This window comes from Bufo gargarizans, chromosome 3 (genome assembly GCF_014858855.1).
Source record: "Bufo gargarizans isolate SCDJY-AF-19 chromosome 3, ASM1485885v1, whole genome shotgun sequence".
Classification (NCBI taxonomy): Eukaryota; Metazoa; Chordata; class Amphibia; order Anura; family Bufonidae; genus Bufo; species Bufo gargarizans.
Window position 1 is genome coordinate 580971381 of NC_058082.1, and position 20218 is coordinate 580991598.

Below are 20218 nucleotides of genomic sequence, written 5' to 3' on the forward strand. Positions count from 1 at the left end.
GTAACTGTTCACTGGTGACAGCTGAGTTATTTTTTTTTTTAAGTTTTTTTTTAACCCTTGCACATGTACTGCAGTTATGAAAATGGGTTCCTGATCTCAGAGAACCTCTAAGTCCACACCAACTCGAGCGAGTTCAATGGGAGGAGCTCGCAGCTGTGTGTTAGTGTAAGGTCCCTTTCTGAACTCCCGTCCTCTGGCAGGATCGCACAGCATTATACTGATTTATAATGCTGCATGACGCTGAGAGTTCTGAAATGTATTGTATTACACTGACGGCATTATGTCAGTTCCTTAACATTGACCTCTCTCCTGTGTGTCTGGCCTGAAGACATATATTGATAAAGCCTCATGCACACGACCATATGTATTTTGTGGTTTGCAAAAAACGATCCGCAAAAAATACAGATGTCGTCCATGTGCATTCTGTATTTAACAGAACAGTACTATCCTTGTCTGTAATGCAGACAATAATAGGACATACGGATTGCACACGGAGTAACTTCAGTTTTTTTTTTTCCTTACCCATTTAATTGAATGGTTCTGTTTCTTTTACGGATCGTATACAGAACGGACACGGAAAGAAAATACGTTTGTGTGCATGAGGCCTGAGCTGCCAATTCAAAGTTGACAGCCATTATGGGTGTTCTCAGTGTTGTCGCTTTGTGTAGTAAGTCTTTTTTTTATTAATGCACTGAAAACCTGTGAAAAAAATACAAATTCTAGTTAAAAAAACACAAGAATGGGATTTTTAGAATCCATTGCGTGTAGCCAACTTTTCTGCTGCAGATATTGAGAACGGCAGCCCGCCTATTCTGTCACATTAACACTTTGTGAGCAAACTCTGCATGTGGCAAACAGCAGCAGAATCCCCAGTGGACATCTTCCAAGACATCGGAACACATCCTTACATACCGAAAGGAAGAATTGGGGCTGGATTGATATTTTTAATGCACATTTTATTCCCAATCATTTTTTATTAGTGTAGTATTTCTAACACATTTCTGGTCACTTTCAAGCATTGCAGATTCTGCACCACAATATTGTCTGACACTATTCACAGCCAGCAAAGTATTAGGGATTTTCAGCGTGCACCATCTGACACATTTCTGACACGAGCTAATTTTGCCATTGATCTGATCTTTCCGCTTTGGACAATCCCTACTGTTTAGGAGGCTTTCTTCACAATCGACTGATCACAAAGTACCAGGAGCGATCAGACCTGGCAGAAAGTGTTTGCTTTGAGCCTGTTTAAACCAGAGGATTATCTTTGTAATGCAGGACAGGAAGGTCCTCCAGAACTAGAGGCTCTGTGTGACTGCTCTCTCATCTGGACAATCCCTTTAAAGTCTTCATACTTGATATTCCATTTAAAATCTCCTTTTTCCATGTGATATCCCAAGAAATTGTCCTTTGTTTCCTTGCAGCCGTTCAGATCATCCCAGGAACATTGGGAAATACAGCTCCGACAACAACCATAAAAGTTATCAACACTCAAACCAAAGTAGCAAAAGTACAGCGGGCGCCTCGTATATCCGGGGAAGACAGAAGTTCTCCCGGGAACAGAACAGGTAAGTGTCCCCTCATTAGCGGGCACTGCGTGGATCATTCGCAGTTATGCAGGAAACAGCCAGGACTTGTTCGCACTTTTGCTGACAGATACATATTTAGGGTCTCAGAAGTAAAACCTTTGTTTTTGTCTTCATCAGATCACTCTGAATTGTGCACTCACCAGAATGCACGAGAGCCTGAGCCTAACTCCCCCGTAACACTTCACCTCTGGCAGTAGTTTATTTTCCACATTAACAAAAGATTGAGCATGTTGACATCCAGCATTCCCAATCCCACTTTCCATGAGATCTACCTATGGGGAACAGTCAGTGTGCCCTGCGTATATATTAATCAGCTGATCCTGGCTTATGGCTAGCTTAAAAGGGTTGGACTCTTTCTGCCTAAATATCAGTAATACCATACACTAGTATGTAATGGCATAAGCAGCTGCTAAATGGTCTCCAGCTTTCCTAAGCCCTCATGGAGCTGCCCCCTCCTGGTGCCAATGGGTATCGGCGTAAACGGGCAATGGTGTGCATAGCCTTACTAACATGAGGCTGCTGCCTTCTCCTGCATATGCACTGCATGTAGTCAGGGCAGGCGCAGATAAAGGCCGGGTGTCCTGTATCTGCATCGGTGCTGGCTGCTTTCAGAGGATGTGCAGTATAAAACAGAAGTGCTATCCTGGAAAGACTATGGATGTTGGTGCTACTCATGGACACTGGGCGGGGGGTAGCACCAACATCATGTCGAGAGAAGCCCGGACACCATATTGCAGTTTAAGTGGTCAAACCCTTAAAAACTTTGCTTAACTATTTAAGACGAATGTTCGTTCTTTTGATAACTATTAGGGTCATTTATCAAACTGGTGTAAAGTAAAACTGGCTTAGTTGCCCATAACAGCCAATCGGATTCCACCAGAGTGTCTTTGGAAAATGAAAGGTGGAAGCTGATTTGTTGCTATGGGCAACTGAGCCAGTTCTACTTTACCCCAGTTTGATAAATCTCCCCGCTTTACAAATGCGCACTCAGCAGTATGTTTGTGTACTCGATGGGGTGGACGATGGGCTACGCTCAGACAAGTCTGGTGGCAACTTGCCTCCCGTGAAAATAAAGGTTCCGGCCTGTTGAAATCCAGCATGGCCGAAACCTCTTTCCCCCTGAACCTGCCATCTGGTTACAGCCAGGACACTGCCGTACACATTAAGTGATTAGCAGATGCAGCTGACATCCATCCAGTATGTATGGGCGACTTTGGCTGCTGACATGAAAATGCTCATATCCAATGGCTTTCATTACGTGAAGATGTGCAGTAGCATCCCAATGCTGTGGTCTAAGTGGGAATGGATTTCCTAGCTGGACTGAGCTGTAAGGTGGCTTCACAAAGGTGGTTATTTTATATATGGGGGAGCCGATGCCGTTTGTCAAAGCCAGAAATGGACCCGGTAGGAAAAAGAAGTACAAGACCTTCTTTGATGTTTCCCCATTCTTTTTAATTCCATTCTCGCTTTGGCAAAAAATAAAAATAAAAATAAATATTGGCACAAAAACTTCAAAATTTTTCCAAATAAGCGGCATGTGGAACCAGCCTCAGGTCATTCACAGTCGTGTCCAGGTATATCTGTGTATCTTTGGTCGTGTTCAGGGGATCTTGCTTGTATATGACTCTTCCTTCTGTAGACGCTTGCAGCCTTGCACTGATGCGGTGTAAATGTACGATGTATAATTCTGCCCCTTCCTCTTGCAGGCAATAATGGACAGATCCAGTTGTGGCAGTTCCTCTTAGAGCTGCTCACAGATAAAGATTCCAGGGACTGTATCTCTTGGGTGGGAGATGAAGGAGAATTTAAATTAAACCAGCCAGAGCTTGTAGCCCAGAAATGGGGGCAACGTAAAAATAAACCCACCATGAACTACGAGAAACTCAGCCGTGCACTTCGGTAAGAGAGAGACTAACAATCTTTTTGCTTTTCTATATTTTAATTTTGTGTTGTTTTAAATAAATTGCAGCTTGCTCTGGGTGGGGCATTTTGCCTTAGACTTCTCTATAGGAAAAAAAAAAAACCTGAGTAAAAAAAAAATAAAAAAATAAAAAAAAAGACCACCCCAAAATACTCCACCATTATGTCATTTTTCGTTTACAAGCCAAAAAAGCCAAGACTGAGACATGGTGTGGCAGGGAGCAAATTTAATGTCAGTAATACGTGAGATGTAATAAAAAAAAATTGCAACCATTAACATAATTTTAATTGTTTAACTTTTTATATTTACCATTTACGTGACATTTAGTTATAGTATGGCGCCTCCCGGTGTCCAGAGTGTATAGCAATGTGCACGTCCACCTAATGAGCTGAATGCTGGTGGTTACACGTGCTCAGTCATTGCCACACAGCCAGATGTCTGCAGAGCAGCCACTGCAATTAGCTTACTGTCCTGCTTGTTAGGCAAGAGCCGAGCTTCTGCAGCAGCATGGCTGAGAACAGGCAACGTGAGAAAGGGATTACATTGTCAGCTACCAGAGGGGGAAGAAGACTGATTTTGTCCAGAGGAAGCGAAAAATTATGAAAAACACTGCAAATGCTCCAGATGATTTTAAAACGGCTAATAGACTTCTGCTGTGAAAGTGATGCATGGGAATAACCCATTTAATATATGTTCTGTTCATAATGGTAAAGTTTAGAGGGGCTGTGCAAAGTGTGAAAGTGGAGATAAGTAACTGGTGGTGGTGGTCTGGCTGATGGTATCCCGACACATCCCCAGAACAGGGATCCCATGTTCTTATGCTGCACTCTATCTCCGGCAGTCCCATAGAGAATGTAGGCCTGCCACTGCCTCAGGATGGGAAGATGGGATCCCCGTTATCCGGACCGGTGCGGGTCCCAGTGGCCGGACCCCCTCCCAACTACTTGGCGCAAGCCCTTTGAAACACTGTAGTTGTAGATTAACAAGTCGACTCCCCCCCCCCCCCCCCTTCTGCCGACAGATATTACTACGACGGGGACATGATCTGTAAAGTTCAAGGCAAAAGGTTTGTCTACAAGTTTGTTTGCGACCTGAAGACATTAATTGGATATAGCGCAGCGGAGCTGAGCCGCCTCGTGTCTGAATGTGAGCAGAAGAAGATGGCCAAGCTGCAGTTACATGGTATCGGACAGCCAGTCACAGCGGTAACCCTGGCCACAGCATCACTGCAGTCAGATAAAGACTAGGCGCTGGGGAATAGAGACTACACACACATGGCCGCCTACCACCATGCAAGTTCCTCGCCTCCCAGAGCCCCAGGCGCTTTTATTTTCAGAGACTGTACAGTGTTTGGCATGGTTTTCTACAGAGGACTTTAATAAATTTGGAACTTGTTATTTTTTGTATTACAAGTTTCTTTGCAGCAGCCTTCGTGGAAGGGCGCATGATATATTTTATATATTTTGGATATGAAATGATAATTTACACTTTTTAGTAAGATTCCAGTTCTGTCCCTCGTGGAGGATATATTATTCATCCATCATTTCATTTAGAACCTAAAACTGGTCCTTTTTGTTGTTTCCATTTTTTTTATATATATATAAATTAATCTGCCGATCTTCATTGTGCTGAGGATCTCAAGTTGCATTTTGTTTCTGCTTTAATAACACTATACAGTACAGTTTTCTTGATGGTAAAGCTTTTATGTAGAAAATATATGAATCCATCCTCTGCTCCGTGTCGTCCGCAGGAGGCTTCTAGTTCTAGTCTGGAACGTGACCTCAGTAAACCAATCCGCCGCAGGTATCTGTCAGAATGTGAGGTCCGGCTCTTAGAAAGTAAATGAACTTTAAAGATATTGTCATTTAAAAGACATAAAATGGGTGTCATGTAGCGGACTTAGTAGAGGTCCACTGTATAAGGGCTCATTCACACGGCCGTCTGCCTTCGTGCCCGTGTTGTGGACTGCAGAACAGGGCACCGGCCGTGTGAATTCTGCATCGCGGATACGGACCCACGGGTCCGCCATCGGCAAGATACAGCAAAAAAACATGTCCTATCTTTTGTGGAGCGGAGATGCGGATCGGAAGCGCACGGAAACACTGACGCCCTTCCGTGGGCTTTCTGGTCCATGCCTCCGCACTGCAAAAAATAAGACTTGTCCTATCTTTGGCTATATCTTGCGGATCACTGACTTATTCCAGTCAGTTAGTCCGCAGCACGGAGTTCACACATCCGCTGCCCCGTGTTTTGCGGACCGCTATTTGCAGTATACAACACAGGCACAGCACCCATGCGTTCATCTGAATGAGCCCTAAGGGGTTGTCCAACTTTTTACAGTTTAAATTTCAATCCCAGCCTGCTGTTCTTGTTGAAAAAAAACCTACCTGCTTCCAACTCCCTTCCCTTCTGGTCCCTGTCTGTAAACTTCCGGATGGATGGGGTCATGGGTGCCGCTGCAGCCAATGACTAGCCTTAAATGGGTCGATCCATCTCGCACTTTGGTAGCATTTCTAGGATATGTTACTCCTCTGGGACCCACATCTATATCTACAACAGGCACCTAAAGTGAACGAGGGTGCACCACGCAAGTGCAGCCACCCTCCGTTCACTTCCCATAGAGGTGAATGTGGAGCATGCGTGGGCTTTGGGGACCCGTTCTAGAAATAGATGCAGGTCCCATCGAAGTCCAAAGTGGTCAACCACTTTGCTTGGTGACACGTGAAGCCAGTCATCAGGCACATGACCCCATCCATCTTGAAGTTTACAGACTGGGACTGGAAGGCCAGGGACCTGGAGGGAGCAGCTGAGTATTATTTTTTTTCATAGGTATGGCAGGCTGGGGTTGAAATTAAACAAAAAACAAGATGGACAACCCCTTTAGAGACTTTGTGCTGGGTTCCCCCACAGTTTACAGATCGATGGCAAAGCAATATCCTGCTATTAGCTTGGCATTAGGGGATCCTCCTAGAAAACAGATGCATACACCTTGCCACCGCTGCTCTATTGTCACTGTAAGGGCTCATTTCAGACAACCGTGTGAAGCCCGTGCTGTGGACCGAAAATTGCGGTACGCAGCGCACGGGCGCTGACCATGGCCCAGCCGCATCGGGATCGTGGATCCATTGACTTGTATGGGTCCGCGATCCGTCCGTTCTGCAAAAAGATAGAGCATGTTCTCTCTTATGCGGTACGGAGGCACGGAACCCCAGGAAGCACTCCATAGTGTTCCGTTCCGTGCTTCCATTCCACATCTCCGGATTTGCGGACCCATTGAAGTGAATGGGTCCGCATCCGTGATGCGGAATGCACACGGAACGGTGCTCATGTATTGCGGATCCACAATGCGGCAACGGGCAGCACACGTTCTTGTGAACAAGCCCTAACAATGAGAAGCGGAGGCTCAGAAATCCATAAGATCTGATTGTAATGCATATGATTACAGCACTTGTATCATTCCCTGTTTTTCATACCTCTGTAACATGACTGTATATTCAGAGCCAAATACAGGATCATATGACATTTGAAGGAGAAAAGGTTTTCCCAAAGTTTTTTCTTTAAAGGGGTAACGGGGGTTGAGAAGGCTTTTTCTTATATACGGGGTGGTGTGAAGATCAACACATAAGTTGCAACCATGATTTAAAGGGAATGTGTCCTCAGAAAATCACCTATTGTTTAAAGTTTTTTATGTTGAACATATTCTATAGAAATATTTTATTTTTCACATCACAATATTTTAAATAAAAACCTAAAATCCTGCATTTTTAGCACTGGGCCTTATAATATGCCAAGACGTCCAGTTTGAGGGATACGGTTTACAGCAGCCGCTTGGGCTATAAAAGTCAAAGACTGGAAAGAACTCATTGGCTTCGATGGGGGAGTTTCTAGACATACTGTGTGACATTGCCTATTGTATATGGTGGATCATGTGTTATCTTTATATAGGTGTTATCTACCATTGCAATCATGTCTGTGATGATAGTGAGAAGACTGCTGAGACAGGATCTCCACAGTACAGGAATTCTCAACATGCTATGAGGCTGACTGGTCAGTGTGAAAACTGCACATTTTAGAAATGAATATAAATGTGTATATATAATGCCATGGAAAATGTTTAGAGAAAAAAAAATGTGGTGATTTCCTGATGACACGTTTCCTTTCAGGCGCCTGCACACCTTGCAGATTGCACGTGGAAAAACTGAGTAAGGGCGTGTTCGAATTGGCGTTATGGAATTCCATTAAAGGCTTCCATCCTAAGGGCTCATTCACACGAACATGTGAAGCCTGTGCTGTGGACCGCAAATTGCACATGGGAATCGCAGACCCATTCACTTGAATGGGTCCACGATACTTCCGTTCCGCAAAAAGATAGAGCAACTTCTATCTTTTTGCGGTGCGGAAGCACGGGACAGAACCCCAGAAAGTATTTCGTAGTGCTTCTGTAGTGTTCCGCATCCGTGATGTATGGTTCTGCATCCGTGATGCAGAATGGCCACGGAACGGTGCCCGTGTATTGCGGATCCGCAAAACGTGAACGGGCATCACACGTTCGTGTGAGCGAACCCTAAAAATAAACCTATAAGAGGCATTCTGTTTTACTGCGTCCTAATACATGTTTATGGGGACAAATAACGGTTCGGTTTGGCTCTGTTATATACATGACGGAAAAAAATAGTCCTGTCGACCTATAACGGAATTCCATAACGCAAATGTGAACCCATCCTAATACAGTATCTGCCAAGTAAATAAGCTTAAATCTCATGTATACTTTACCTTATTTCTTTATAGTGCAGAAATTGACCTGCTGTGCGGATTTTGAAACCATCAGTGTTAATTGTTTGTGATTTTATTTTTTGTGTGCAGATTTCAACCTTTTCAATGTAAAGGGGTTTTTGATGCAGAAAGCACAGGTAATTTTAGTGGAAAAAAACGCACATAAAAAAATGTAGCCTAATGGTGGCTTGACACGCTCTGAGAAGCGTCCCCACACAGCAGCGTTGTTTCTGGGCAGTTTAGACAGGACGATCTGCTGCTCAGAAACAAAAATTTGCTCATCTGTACAAACAACTGTGTCACCCGGGTGATCGGCTGCCCCTTCAGACAAGGAGATTGTCGGGAATGAGTGTTCGTAGGAACATTCTTCCTCGATAATCTGCCTGACAGTCGGGCCGTGTAGACTCGCCATTAGAGCAGTCGTCTCATTGGAGACAGCCTCTTTCAGAAGGCAAACCCCGGATCGCCCCGAGTCCTGTTCCCTTCACATTTAGGCTTCTTGCACATGAACATATTTTCTTTTTGTGCCCGTTCCGTTTTTTTTTTTTTTTTTTTTTGTGGACCGTATGCGGAACCATTCACTTCAACAGGTCCGCAAAGAAAACGGAAGTTATTCTGTGTGCATTCCATTTCCGTATTTCCCTTCCGCAAAAAAATAGAACATGTCCTATTTTAGTCTGCATTACAGACAAGGCTAGTACTGTTCTATCAAGGGCCAGCTGTTTTGTTCCGCAAAATACGAAATGCACGCGCATGTTATCTGTATTTTTTGCGGACCGCTAAATACATACGGTCGTGTGCATGAGCCCTTAGCCAGGGAAAGCTGCAGCCATTCCACCTGCATCAGACCCCGGAGGAGATGTGTAATTAATAATACATATTAGCCTAGTTCTGTCTGTGTAATACAAGTACGGTTTGAATTGGAAGGAGAGCTGCTCTCCACTCTCTCCGTAGAGGAGGACTCCAGTCTCTGCTATTATAATAGTCGGTCTTAGGCCTCTTTCACGTGAATGATACGGAGTGTGTCGGGCTGCGTTCAGTGAAACTATCACCATTTCACAAGCAAGTTCAGTCAGCTTTGTCCTCAATTGTGATCAGTTTGTTTTTTCCACGCGGGTGCAATCCGTTTCGATACATTTTGCACATGCGAGAAAAAAAAAAGTCTGTGAAAAACGCACTGCTTCCGGATTGCAATGGGTTTTTCACTGAAGCCCCATTCACTTCTAAGGGACCAGGGCTGTGTGAAAAACGCTGAATATAGAACATGCTGCGATTTTCACTCAACGCAGAACTGATGCATGAAAAAAAAATGCTCATGTGCACAGACCTATTGAAAGGAATGGGTCAGGGTTCAGTGCGGGTGCTATGCGTTCACTTCACGCCTTGCATCCGTGCGGGAAAACTCGCTCATTTGAAAGGGAGCCTTAAATCATCGTTGTATCATCATGGACAATAGGGGCAGATAGCTAGGATATGACCCCATTGCCTTATAGGTGTGGGTTGCACCTATATTGAGAACGGAGCCCCGCAAGGTGGTGGCTGGAGGACTCCGGGCCGGCCACGACCAAGCCGGCTCCCCATAGAAGTGACTGGGAGCGTACCTCGCGTGCGCAGCCCCAGCTCCCATTCATTTCTATGGGGCCAAAGGAAATGGACAAGCCAGCACTTGGCTATTTTCGCAGTGGGCCCTCCTTCACTTGCAGGGCTCCGTTCTCGATATAGGTACAGGTCCCAGCGGTGGGACCCGCACCTATAAGACAATGGGGGCATATCCTAGCAATATGCCCCCATTGTCCATGATGAGACAACCCCTTTAAACTCTCTATACCCTTAGTAGGCGTCTCTTCTCCCACTCCTTGAAGTGTATTCTCATCAGGGTTGCCACATGACAGCACAGTATGGCGGGGGGATTATATTAATCTAATTGTAATGTAGCTGTGGTATAACTACAGCTCCCAGCATGTCCTGACATACTCATTGGATTTATTTCCTCATCCCTGCAGTTTTGTACTAAGCATAGAAGTCGATCCAAAAAGAAGGGAAAGGTGTAAAGGAAAGAGGATGCTTCTCTTTTGGCCTCATGCACACAGCCGTTGTTTGGGTCAGCATCTGAGCCGCCGTTTTGGCGGCTCTGATGCGGACCCATTCACTTCAGTGGGGCTACAAAAATGTGTGCTGTCCGCATCCGTTGCTCCGTAAAAACAATAGAACATGTTCTATTCTTGTCCATTTTGCGAACAAGAATAGGCATTTCTACAATGGGCTGCCCATTCCGTAAATTGCAGAAGGCACACGGGCAGCTTCCATTTTTTTTGCAGTCCGCAAACTGCGGATAAGCAAAAAACGGAACGGTCGTCTGCATGAGGCCTTTAGGTCTGCTCCAGTGTTTGGGTCAGAAGACCTGCTTGTGTGATTCCTGTCTTAGAGAAGCAGGCTGTCAGTGGTGTCTCCTGTCTTCTTTGGAGATCAGATGTTCTGTAGCTTTTCAGGCATCGTCCGTCGTCTGTTCTTTTATATTAAAGGATTTTCTTTATTTCATGACCTTTTATTCCTTGTACTTGCCTCAGATTTTCTCTTCCCTTCACTGGAAAACAAGAAACTGATGTACGAGTCTGATTTACAGAATCCTCATATTACATTGTCAAGTGTTCGGACCATGGAAAAGCCAAACCAGGGTCTTCAAGAGACCCTCCGCGGTGGCCTTATTATTTGTGACGATTTGCCACTTCTTCATGAATGCTGTACATTCAGACACTGGGGGTCATTTATCAAACTGGTGTAGAGTGGAACTGGCTTAGTTGCCCATAGCAACCAATCAGATTCCACCTTTCATTTTCCAAAGGAGCTATGAAAGGTGGAATCTGATTGGTTGCTATGGGCAAGTAAGCCAGTTCTACTCTACACCAGTTTGATAAATCTTCCCCTATGAGTCAAAAAGTACGTGTCTCCTGCCGCCTCCACTGGGATGCGCGGTATGTCTGTGGACCCAGACCAATGAAATAAGAGGGCATATTCCAGTTTCCAGATAAATGCAGTCTTTATTTCATCCAGTAAAAACTATCCAAACAGCAGAGGACACAGTACAAAACCTACGCGTTTTGGGCATAGAGCGCGCCCTTGCTGATGGTTGGATTGTTTTATCTGCCTGCAGGAATATACCCTCTTTCATACAGGACACTATACACTGGGAGAGGCAAACTTGTCAAAAGTGAGAGAGAGGTGGAGCACTCAAAAAATAAGGACCTGGAAAACGAGCTGGAATCATATATTATTACATAGATTTTGCTGTAAATTTGCATGTGTTTGCGGATTGTGTCGCACCTTTAGCGTTGCGCCGAAAATCAACACCATAGTTCGATTTCCGCAGCGTGTAGATGAGATTTTGAAAGTCTCATCTACTGACGCTGTGGATTTTCTTTATGAAAAACTGTGTGTACTACACACCATGTGCATATTTCACATTGTTTTCATTAGATCTGTATCCTCTGGAAACATTAGGTAATGTTTTCCATTCCTTAACCTTTACACGCACCACGATGTACAGTTGTGTCATGGTGCGCTGGAAGGAGCATGAGACTGCTCCATATGTGGCAGGGCTGGACTGTGCAATGCAACCGGCACCTGGCCCCCGGGGTCAATTGACCCCCTCATCTGAGGCTGCACTTCCGGGTGGCTACTACAGGAATACATTCCTATAGAGCAGTGTTTCCCAACCAGTGTGCCACCAGCTGTTGCAAAACTACAACTCCCAGCATGCCCGGACAGCATTTGTCTGTGCGGGCATGCTGGGAGTTGTAGTTTTGCAACAGCTGGAGGCACACTGGTTGGGAAACACTGCTATAGAGCCCTGCCTCTGGCCATAGGAAAATAGCGAATCTCGCTATGGGAGAAGAGATAGAACAGGGATTGGCAACCTTAATCACGCCAGCTGCTTTGAAACTACAACTCTCAGGATGCACACTTTCTTTGCTGTTCTTATAACTCCCATAGAAGTGACAGGAGGATTATAGGAGTTGTAGTTTCAGAACAGCTGAAGTGCCGGATGGTTTTGATCTGTCTGATAGAGGATTGCATGCTAAAAAAATTCTAATCACCTTTTCTTCCTTAGGTTACATATAAAAATAATAAATAAAAAAATATCATAATGGGTATTGCTACATCCCAAAATGCACACACTATTAAAATATTAAAATATTTTTCATGCATAGTGAACACTAGTGGGGAAAAAAAAACAAAAACTTGCAATTTGTAATTTTTTGGTCACCATATCCCCAAAAATACAATGAATAAAGGCTCATGCACACGAACATATTTTCTTTATGCTTTTTTTTTTTTTTTTTGCGGACCGTATGCGGAACCATTAACTTCAATATGGCTGTAGAAAATGCAGAAGTTACTCCATGTGCATTCCATTTCCGTTTTTCCACATGGCCATTCTGGAAAAAAGTAGCGCATTTCCTATTATTGTCCACAAATCACGGTCCGAGGCCCCATTCAAGTCAATGGGTTCGCAAAAAATATGGAACATCTGTTTTTTATCCGTATTTTCCAGATCCATACTGTAGAAATGCTATGCCCAGCCCATATTGCTCATGTGTTTGGTGATTAATAAGTTACTGTATGCGATCCACAAAAAAAAGGATCAGATACGGAAACCATACGGATATGTTTTGTGCAATAACGGAAATGTTAATTTTTAACGTAAATTTGTTTTCCCTTAGTCCTAACCGCAGCACAAGTGGGGATTCTTCCCCTGTGAAGCTGGTCAGGACAGGCAGAATTTTTGTTGAAAGAAAATTACTGCCAAGTATCAATAATAAACTAATTAAACCCACCCTTATATAGGATTCCCTGCCCCGGCAGGAGGTGCTTTTTTTTATTTTTTTATTTTTAGCAAGTAGAACTAATAACTGAGACGGGGTGGGAAATTTGTGTGCTGCTGTTAGGACTAAGGGAAAACAAATTTACGTTAAAAAAATGTTTCCCTGTCGTCCTAACCAGCAGCACAAGTGGGGACTTGGCAAGGAGTATTACACACAAATTGGGAGGGACCACCTTACTCTTATTTTTTTTATATATAAGAGACAGCGGCACTTAGAATAGACTGTCCAAAGGCCACTCCTTCAGACAGTCTAGAATCTAGACGATAATGTCTAATAAAGGTGCTCTGGGAGCTCCAGGAAGCGACAGCACAGATCTGGTCTAGCGGAATCAGCTTCTTCTCGGCATAGGAAGTGGAGACTGCCTGAGATAGGAAAGCTACCCGGATAGCCTCTTTTACCCACCTGCTCAAGGAAGGTTTAGAGCAGGCATGCTCAACCTGGGGCCCTCCAGCTGTTGCAAAACTACAACTCCCAGCATGCCCAAACAGCCTACAGCAGGGCATTGTGGGAGTTGTAGTTTTACAACAGCTGGAGGGCCTCAGGTTAAGCATGCCTGGTTTAGAGGCTTTCAGACCTTTGTTTTTACCGGCGTAAGACGAGGAGATTTTTGGACCTTCTGAAGCCGACAGTTCTGTCCAAATAAATTCTTAGGACTCTAGGGATGTCCAAGGTATGTAACATTTCTTCTTCTGGAGATGATGGAGAAGGACAGAGAACTGGTAAAGATATTGTCTGATTGGTAATCCTGAAAGACGGGACTTTTGGTACAAAGGTCGGAAGGAATCTTAGCAGGACCTTGTCCTGAAGAAACAATATGTATAGCTCAGAGGCCCCCAGGGCCTGGAGTTCTCCAATGCTTTTCGCAGAGGTAATGGCCAACAAAAAGGCGACCTTTAGGGACAAAAACCTAAGGTCAACACTTTTCAAAGGTTCAAATGGGGAAGAACATAACCCCTTTAGAACAATAGATAAATCCCAGTCTGGGATTATTCTCAGGATGTTAGGTTTAAGCCTCTCAGCTCCTTTAAGGAACCTCCCGATTAGGGGGTCTTGAGAAAAAGAGATCTGCCAAGACAGGCTGATAAAGCAGAAATATGGACTGAGTGTACATGGGCTTAGACCCTTGTCCAGACCATCTTGAATAAACTGCAAAATAGCTGAAAGAGGAGGATCTGAGGCGACTACCTCTTTATCAGCACACCATTGAAGGAAGACCTTGTTTATCCTGGAATACTTCTTATTTGTAGACTCCGCTCTGGAGTGTGAAATTGTTCTCAAGACCTCCGCTGAAAACCCTCTAGCTTCTAGTAGGGACCTGTCAATCTCCAGGCTGTTAGACTGAGTCTCCTCAGATCTCGGCAGGGACCTGTGTCCTGATACACTAGGTCCTGCGTTAGGGGAAGTCTCCAATATACACCGTGACTCCTCTGCATGAGCTGGGTGAACCAAGACCTCTTTGGTCAGAATGGAATGATGGCAATCACTGGGGTCTCATCTATCGCTACAGGATTGTCCTCTTTGTAAGGGGAGCAGAACCTGTTCTCCTTGGCGTTTAGTCGAGTTGCCATCAAATCGATCTCTGGAGTCCCCCAGCGCTGGCTTCTCCTGGTGAAGATGTCCTTGTTCAGCGACCACTCGCCTAGAACTGGAAGGCCTCGACTCAGGCGATCTGCTACTATGTTGAGATCTCCCCTGATATGAACCGCTGTTAGGTGGGATAGGTTGGTCTCTGCCCAGGAAAGAATTAAACGCACTTCCCTGAGAAGTAGTTGGGATCTTGTGCCTCCCTGTCTGTTGATGTAGGCGACCACAGTCGTATTGTCGGTACGAAAGCTCACCGCCCTGTTGCGGATAAGAGGAGCAAAGTGATTGAGAGCTAGACAGACTGCTCTCAACTCTCTCATATTGGATGAGAGAAGTTTCTCTTGAGGACTCCAAGTACCTTGTACTGGATTCTCCTCCAGGCTCCCCCACCTAGAAGGGAGGCGTCCGTTGTCAACGTGATCCAACAAGGTTGGATCAAGGACCTCCCATCTGATAGGTGGTGGAGGAACCTGAGTGAGGAACGGACTTCGGTGGACAGGGAGTGCGTCTTGCTCAAACCCCTGGGATTGCGATTCCAAACCGCTAACACTTCCTCTTGGAGGGGATGTAGATGCCACAAGGCCCAAGGAACTGCCTCTGCAGATGCTGACATGTGGCCTAACATCTTCATAAGAGTTCTGATGGAAACTCGCCTGGGTACCAGAAGGAACTCCGCTGCTCTTATTACACGATCTTTCCTTTCCGGAGAAAGAGAGTCATGTGATTGATCACAAACCCCAGAAATTTCCTTATGGTGGAAGGAAGAATTTCTGACTTGTCACAATTTATAAGCCAGCCTAGGTGTTGCAGAGTTTGAAGGGCCAGCTGAAGATGAGATTGCAAGATGACTAAAGTGGCGGCTTTTAAAAGCCAGTCGTCTAAGTATGGGGCGATCTCTAGACCCTGAAGCCTGAGCTGGGCGACAACCGGAGCCACAACCTTGGTGAAGGTGTGGGAGGCAGAAGAGATCCCAAAAGGCAGCACAGCAAACTGGTAGTGCTTCACCACACCTTTTATGGATACAGCAACTCTCAGATACTTCTTGTGTGTTGGATGGATGGGAACATGAAGGTACGCGTCCTTCAGATCTATGGTGACCATAAGGTCTCCGGGATTCAGAATATTGATCACCGAGTGTATGGTCTCCATCCGGAAGAGCTTTTGCTTGATAAAGCGATTTAGATAGCGTAGGTCGATAATCATCCGCCACTCGCCCGACGGCTTTGGGACAACGGGGAATAGACCCCTTGACCCTGTTCGCGAGGAAGGGGGGGGACCTCCTCTAGAGCATTCTTTTGGATGTACTGGAGAACAGAGTTTTCTAAGACTAGCTGCTTGTCGTGGGCAAGGGGTTTTGGTCAGGATAAATTTCTCCTGAGGCAGGGAAATAAACTCGATTTTGTAATCGGATGTCACTACATCCAAAACCCAGGGATCCGGAATCCTTACTCCTGCCACACTGAGCTAGGCAGACTGGATTAAATAGCCAGAGGGCGGAGATAACCTCCTACCCGGAAGTGAGGTCAGAATGCAAGGCCTCACTCAGCTGGGGCGGCCTTTTAGAAACGTATTACTACGTAAAAGTAAAAAATAATACATCTAGACGGCCCCCGTCTCCTGTCCTCAGACACACAGGAGGTGAAGAAAAAACTCTAGCGGCAAAAAACGCTGTGCGCCCGACCGGAAGTCGTCAGAAGACGCACTTTCGGGACTCCACTAGAGCCCTGGCCGCCTGAAGTATTAGAACTCCGGAGCGGTCGGCAGAGGAACCAAATGCCCCTATCTCCTGTCCTAAGACATCGAGGACAGGAGTGAACCTACCTAGAAGCTCTGGAGGTTCCCCATAGAAGTAACAGCGGCCACAATCGCCGCACGTCCACCCGGAAGTCGTAAGATGACATACTTCCGGGACGCAGCAGGAGCGCCGGCCACGGAGAAAAAAAAGAAAATCCCAGATGCTGAATGGCACCACACGAACAGGGGCCTGGACCCAAGGGGCAGCCCAAGGGCATCTCAGCAGGTGTTTAAAAGGCAGTAACTTACCAAATTTAAGAGACTCCAGCTTGGGAGTCTCGCCTGTCCTAAGCTCACAGGACAGAAAAAAAGCGACTCCTGCCGGGGCGGGGGATCCTATATAGGGGTGGGTTTAATTAGTTAATTATTGATACTTGGCAGTAATTTTCTTTCAACAAAAATTCCGCCTGTTCTGACCGGCTTCACAGGGGAGGAATCCCCACTTGTGCTGCTGGTTAGGACGACAGGGAAAGGAAGAGGACTTGAATCAGAGGGAAAAAATAATAATCTCAGATACGGACAACGGATCAGTGAAAAACGGACAGCAAAACAACAACGTGTGCATGAGCCCTAAAAATGAGCAAAAAGTCATATGTTCTGACCATCATAAAATGGCGATGCAAAGACAATTTTTTTTAAAGGTTTTTATTTTTGTAAAAGTAGTAAAACCAAATAAAACCTATACAAATTTGGTATTACTGTAATCATACTGACCTGCATAATAAGGATGTCATGTTTCAGAGCAAAGTGAATATCAAAACCCCAAAAACCTTGGCAGAATATTTTTTTTTCCCGATTTTTAAATACAAGCTATGAAAAAAATAAAATAAATAAACAGTTAGGGGTAGTAAAGGAAAACAAGAAAATTACAAATAGGCCATGTCCCGAAATGCAGTGGCCAGGTGTTGACTATAGGAATAAATGTCGCCAAAAAATTGAACCATAATCTTCACAAAGTGAAAATCGATAAGCTTTATTGATAACACACAACAAATACATACATGATGGTAAAAGGCAGCACAAAGGTGGAACACAAAGATGAGGAACAGGACCCAAGGGGGGGGCCGAGAGGTCAGCACACCAACAAGCAGGGAAAAGAATACAAGATGGTAAACACCAAGAGACCTCAGAACAATAAGCCCCAAACAATGCTGCAATTTAGGCAAGTATGAGGATAAAAAGACTTGGTGATTGAACAGAATAATGAGCATACCCTGAATGGTGTGTCACTCTCAGTAAACTGGCTTCTTCCGGGGATATGGAACAATGGACAAACCCTCCCCTATTATAGTGCTCACACAGGGGTGTAGAGAGATAATTAAAAACCTAAATAACACCTCCACCAATGGATATAGAGCTTCAAGTATTGTGGACCAATCAGCAGTATCACATGCACAGGGTGGAGGCGGGGCCAGAATGATGCGGCGGTCACGTGACCAAACACATGACCGCAGCATCAGAGAGGCATCACAATCGCCGCCCCTGCTAAGGAGGAATAGCCAGTCTGCAGTCTATAAGGGCATGCCGAGGGAGGAGTCAGTGTGATACAGATGTCATGTGACGAACCACATGACCACGGCATCACAACCCGAAAAGGCCATACCTCACTACAAGCCATGTAAGAACACCAAGGGCGGAACAAGTATGATGCGGCGGTCATGTGACAGGGCACATGACCGCAGCACCAGATGCACATAACGGCCACCGCCTCCACCCGGCACAGGCGACCTATCAGCAGCACACCAGGGGGCGGTGTGTGGTTTGGGTCCTCATCTTTGTGTTCCACCCTTGTGCTGCCTTTTACCATAATGTATGTATTTGTTATGTGTTAGCAATAAAGCTTATCGATTTTCACTTTGTGAAGATTATGGTTCAATTTTTTGGCGACATTCATGGCTCCTTTTGGGTCTGTATTTTTTCGTTATTTATCTCTGTCCGGTAATATTGGGTGGCTACAGGAATAAATAAAGCGCAGTACAAACTGCACTACTGTTTTTATGGGGTACATGGTGTTTTTTTTATTTATTCAAATTGCTGTTCTCTTTGTTTTTTTTGTGGCGCAGACATTGTTATTATGCCCCTGCTTTAAAATTGCCTGTGACGGCTACAAGCAGGGGTACATACCGTACTATCCCGGTTAATAATGCATCGCTGGAAAAAAGATACCTGAGTGACATTAGAGGTGGTAAATACATTTCTGTTTAAAAATGCAAGTAATAAAAATATTTGTAAAAAAAAAGCCACCAAAAACATGCAACATTTAAAAAAAAAGTTTAAATTTTTTCAGGCATTTTAGAAAAAGTATGTGTAAATAAAGCCTTAAAGGGAATGTGTCATCAACCCTTCATTTAACCCCTTCCCGACCGCCTAATGTAAATTTACATCCGCAGTTGGGTATTTAAACATGGCGCCCATGGCTAATGTAGCGATCGACGATAATAGCGATTGCACACATTTAACCCCTCAGATGCCATAGTCAATTCTAATGCTACTGCATTGGAGTCTATGAGAGAAGCAATCTAATGGTTGCTTGCTCAAGTTCTCTAGCTAAGGGAACTATTAAAAAGAAAAATAACAGGCGGTGTGGTCTGGCTGCCTAGGCCGATGGGTGCATAGAGCCTGAGCTCCCTTGTTAGCAACGCATAAAGCGACAACACAACGCTCAGTGTGACTCTAAACTGCCCAGAACTCGAGGGGACCCTCTCAGGACATGACCAGGCGCAGGAAAAGGACGGTCAAGCAGCCGAAACATACGAAGTTCTACTTCTCCAGAGACGCGGGAGACGTCCAAGAGGAGGAGAGGCGGTCTTTCTACTTGAGTGCGCGACAACGCCGGACCTCCCGCATAGCTCCCCAACTCTGGCTCTGCGGCGCTCGCTTTCTCTCTGACCCGGCGCTTCTTGCCCAGCCGGAGCCGGGAGATCATCCTTTACCAGCCATCAAGACCGGGCGGACTCTGGGTCCGGAAGGAGCGCACTGATCAGTGAGTCGCAGCTCCCCCTCCTGCTCTACACCGCCGGAGCTTTCTACTGTTTCTCCCTCCTCCCCACGGGATCCCTTGCAACTTAGTGCCCGCCAAGCAGCTGGGGCTTCACCCTCATACAGGGTCGCACAGAGCTCCCCTGCAGCCCCAGTAGAAGACGGGGAGACAATGCTACTAGCGCTACCAGTGTCTAATACAGCCCTCACTGATACCGCCATGCGCGACATGCTGATCCTTCAGCGGCGATCCATGCTGCTGGACATAAAGTCCATTGTTGCACCTCTGTGCTCTGACATAGACGAGCTGGAGGCCAGAACAGATCATTTGGAAAATAAAGTTGGGGACTTCGCTTCCTCGCACAATACCCTCATTGATGCCCACACAGAGCTAGACGCAGAGGTGGAAGTTATTAAGGCCAAAATAGCCGACCTTGAAGATAGGAGCCGGCGCAACAATAGTAAGCTAAGATGGATTCCGGAATCGGTGTCTCCCAAAGACATTCCTGACTATGTGCGTTCTCTTCTCAAAGCAGCTCTGCCAGACTGTTCCGACCGAGACTTGGAAATTGACCGGGTGCATCGTGTGCCTCGTCCGCGGCATGTGCTTGCCAGAGTCCACTTCTTCAGGGTCAAGGACCAGCTACTGACCTCTGCTAGGAAAAATGGGGGTCTCCCTGCCCCTTTCCATAAGT

The 20218-nt window shown here is 45.5% G+C and overlaps 1 protein-coding gene and 1 long non-coding RNA gene across 3 annotated transcripts in view; one reads left to right on the plus strand and one right to left on the minus strand.

Moving 5' to 3' along the window:
- The window catches only part of GABPA (GA binding protein transcription factor subunit alpha), a 30611-nt gene extending 24094 nt beyond the window's left edge, over nt 1-6517 (plus strand). For both annotated transcript variants that reach the window (XM_044284335.1, XM_044284336.1), the window contains exons 8-10: nt 1425-1568; nt 3296-3488; nt 4532-6517. In XM_044284335.1, the coding sequence (XP_044140270.1) occupies nt 1425-1568; nt 3296-3488; nt 4532-4757 (563 nt within the window). In that variant the 3' untranslated portion in view covers nt 4758-6517. The remainder of the gene's footprint in view (nt 1-1424; nt 1569-3295; nt 3489-4531) is intronic.
- Nucleotides 6518-10558: 4041 nt separating this feature from the next.
- Nucleotides 10559-17797, minus strand: LOC122933318. Its single transcript, XR_006388417.1, has 3 exons — nt 17758-17797; nt 17259-17354; nt 10559-10867 (listed from the first exon to the last, which is right to left on the minus strand). It is a non-coding gene; the product is annotated as an uncharacterized LOC122933318 (long non-coding RNA).
- Between the last annotated feature and the right edge of the window lie 2421 nt (nt 17798-20218).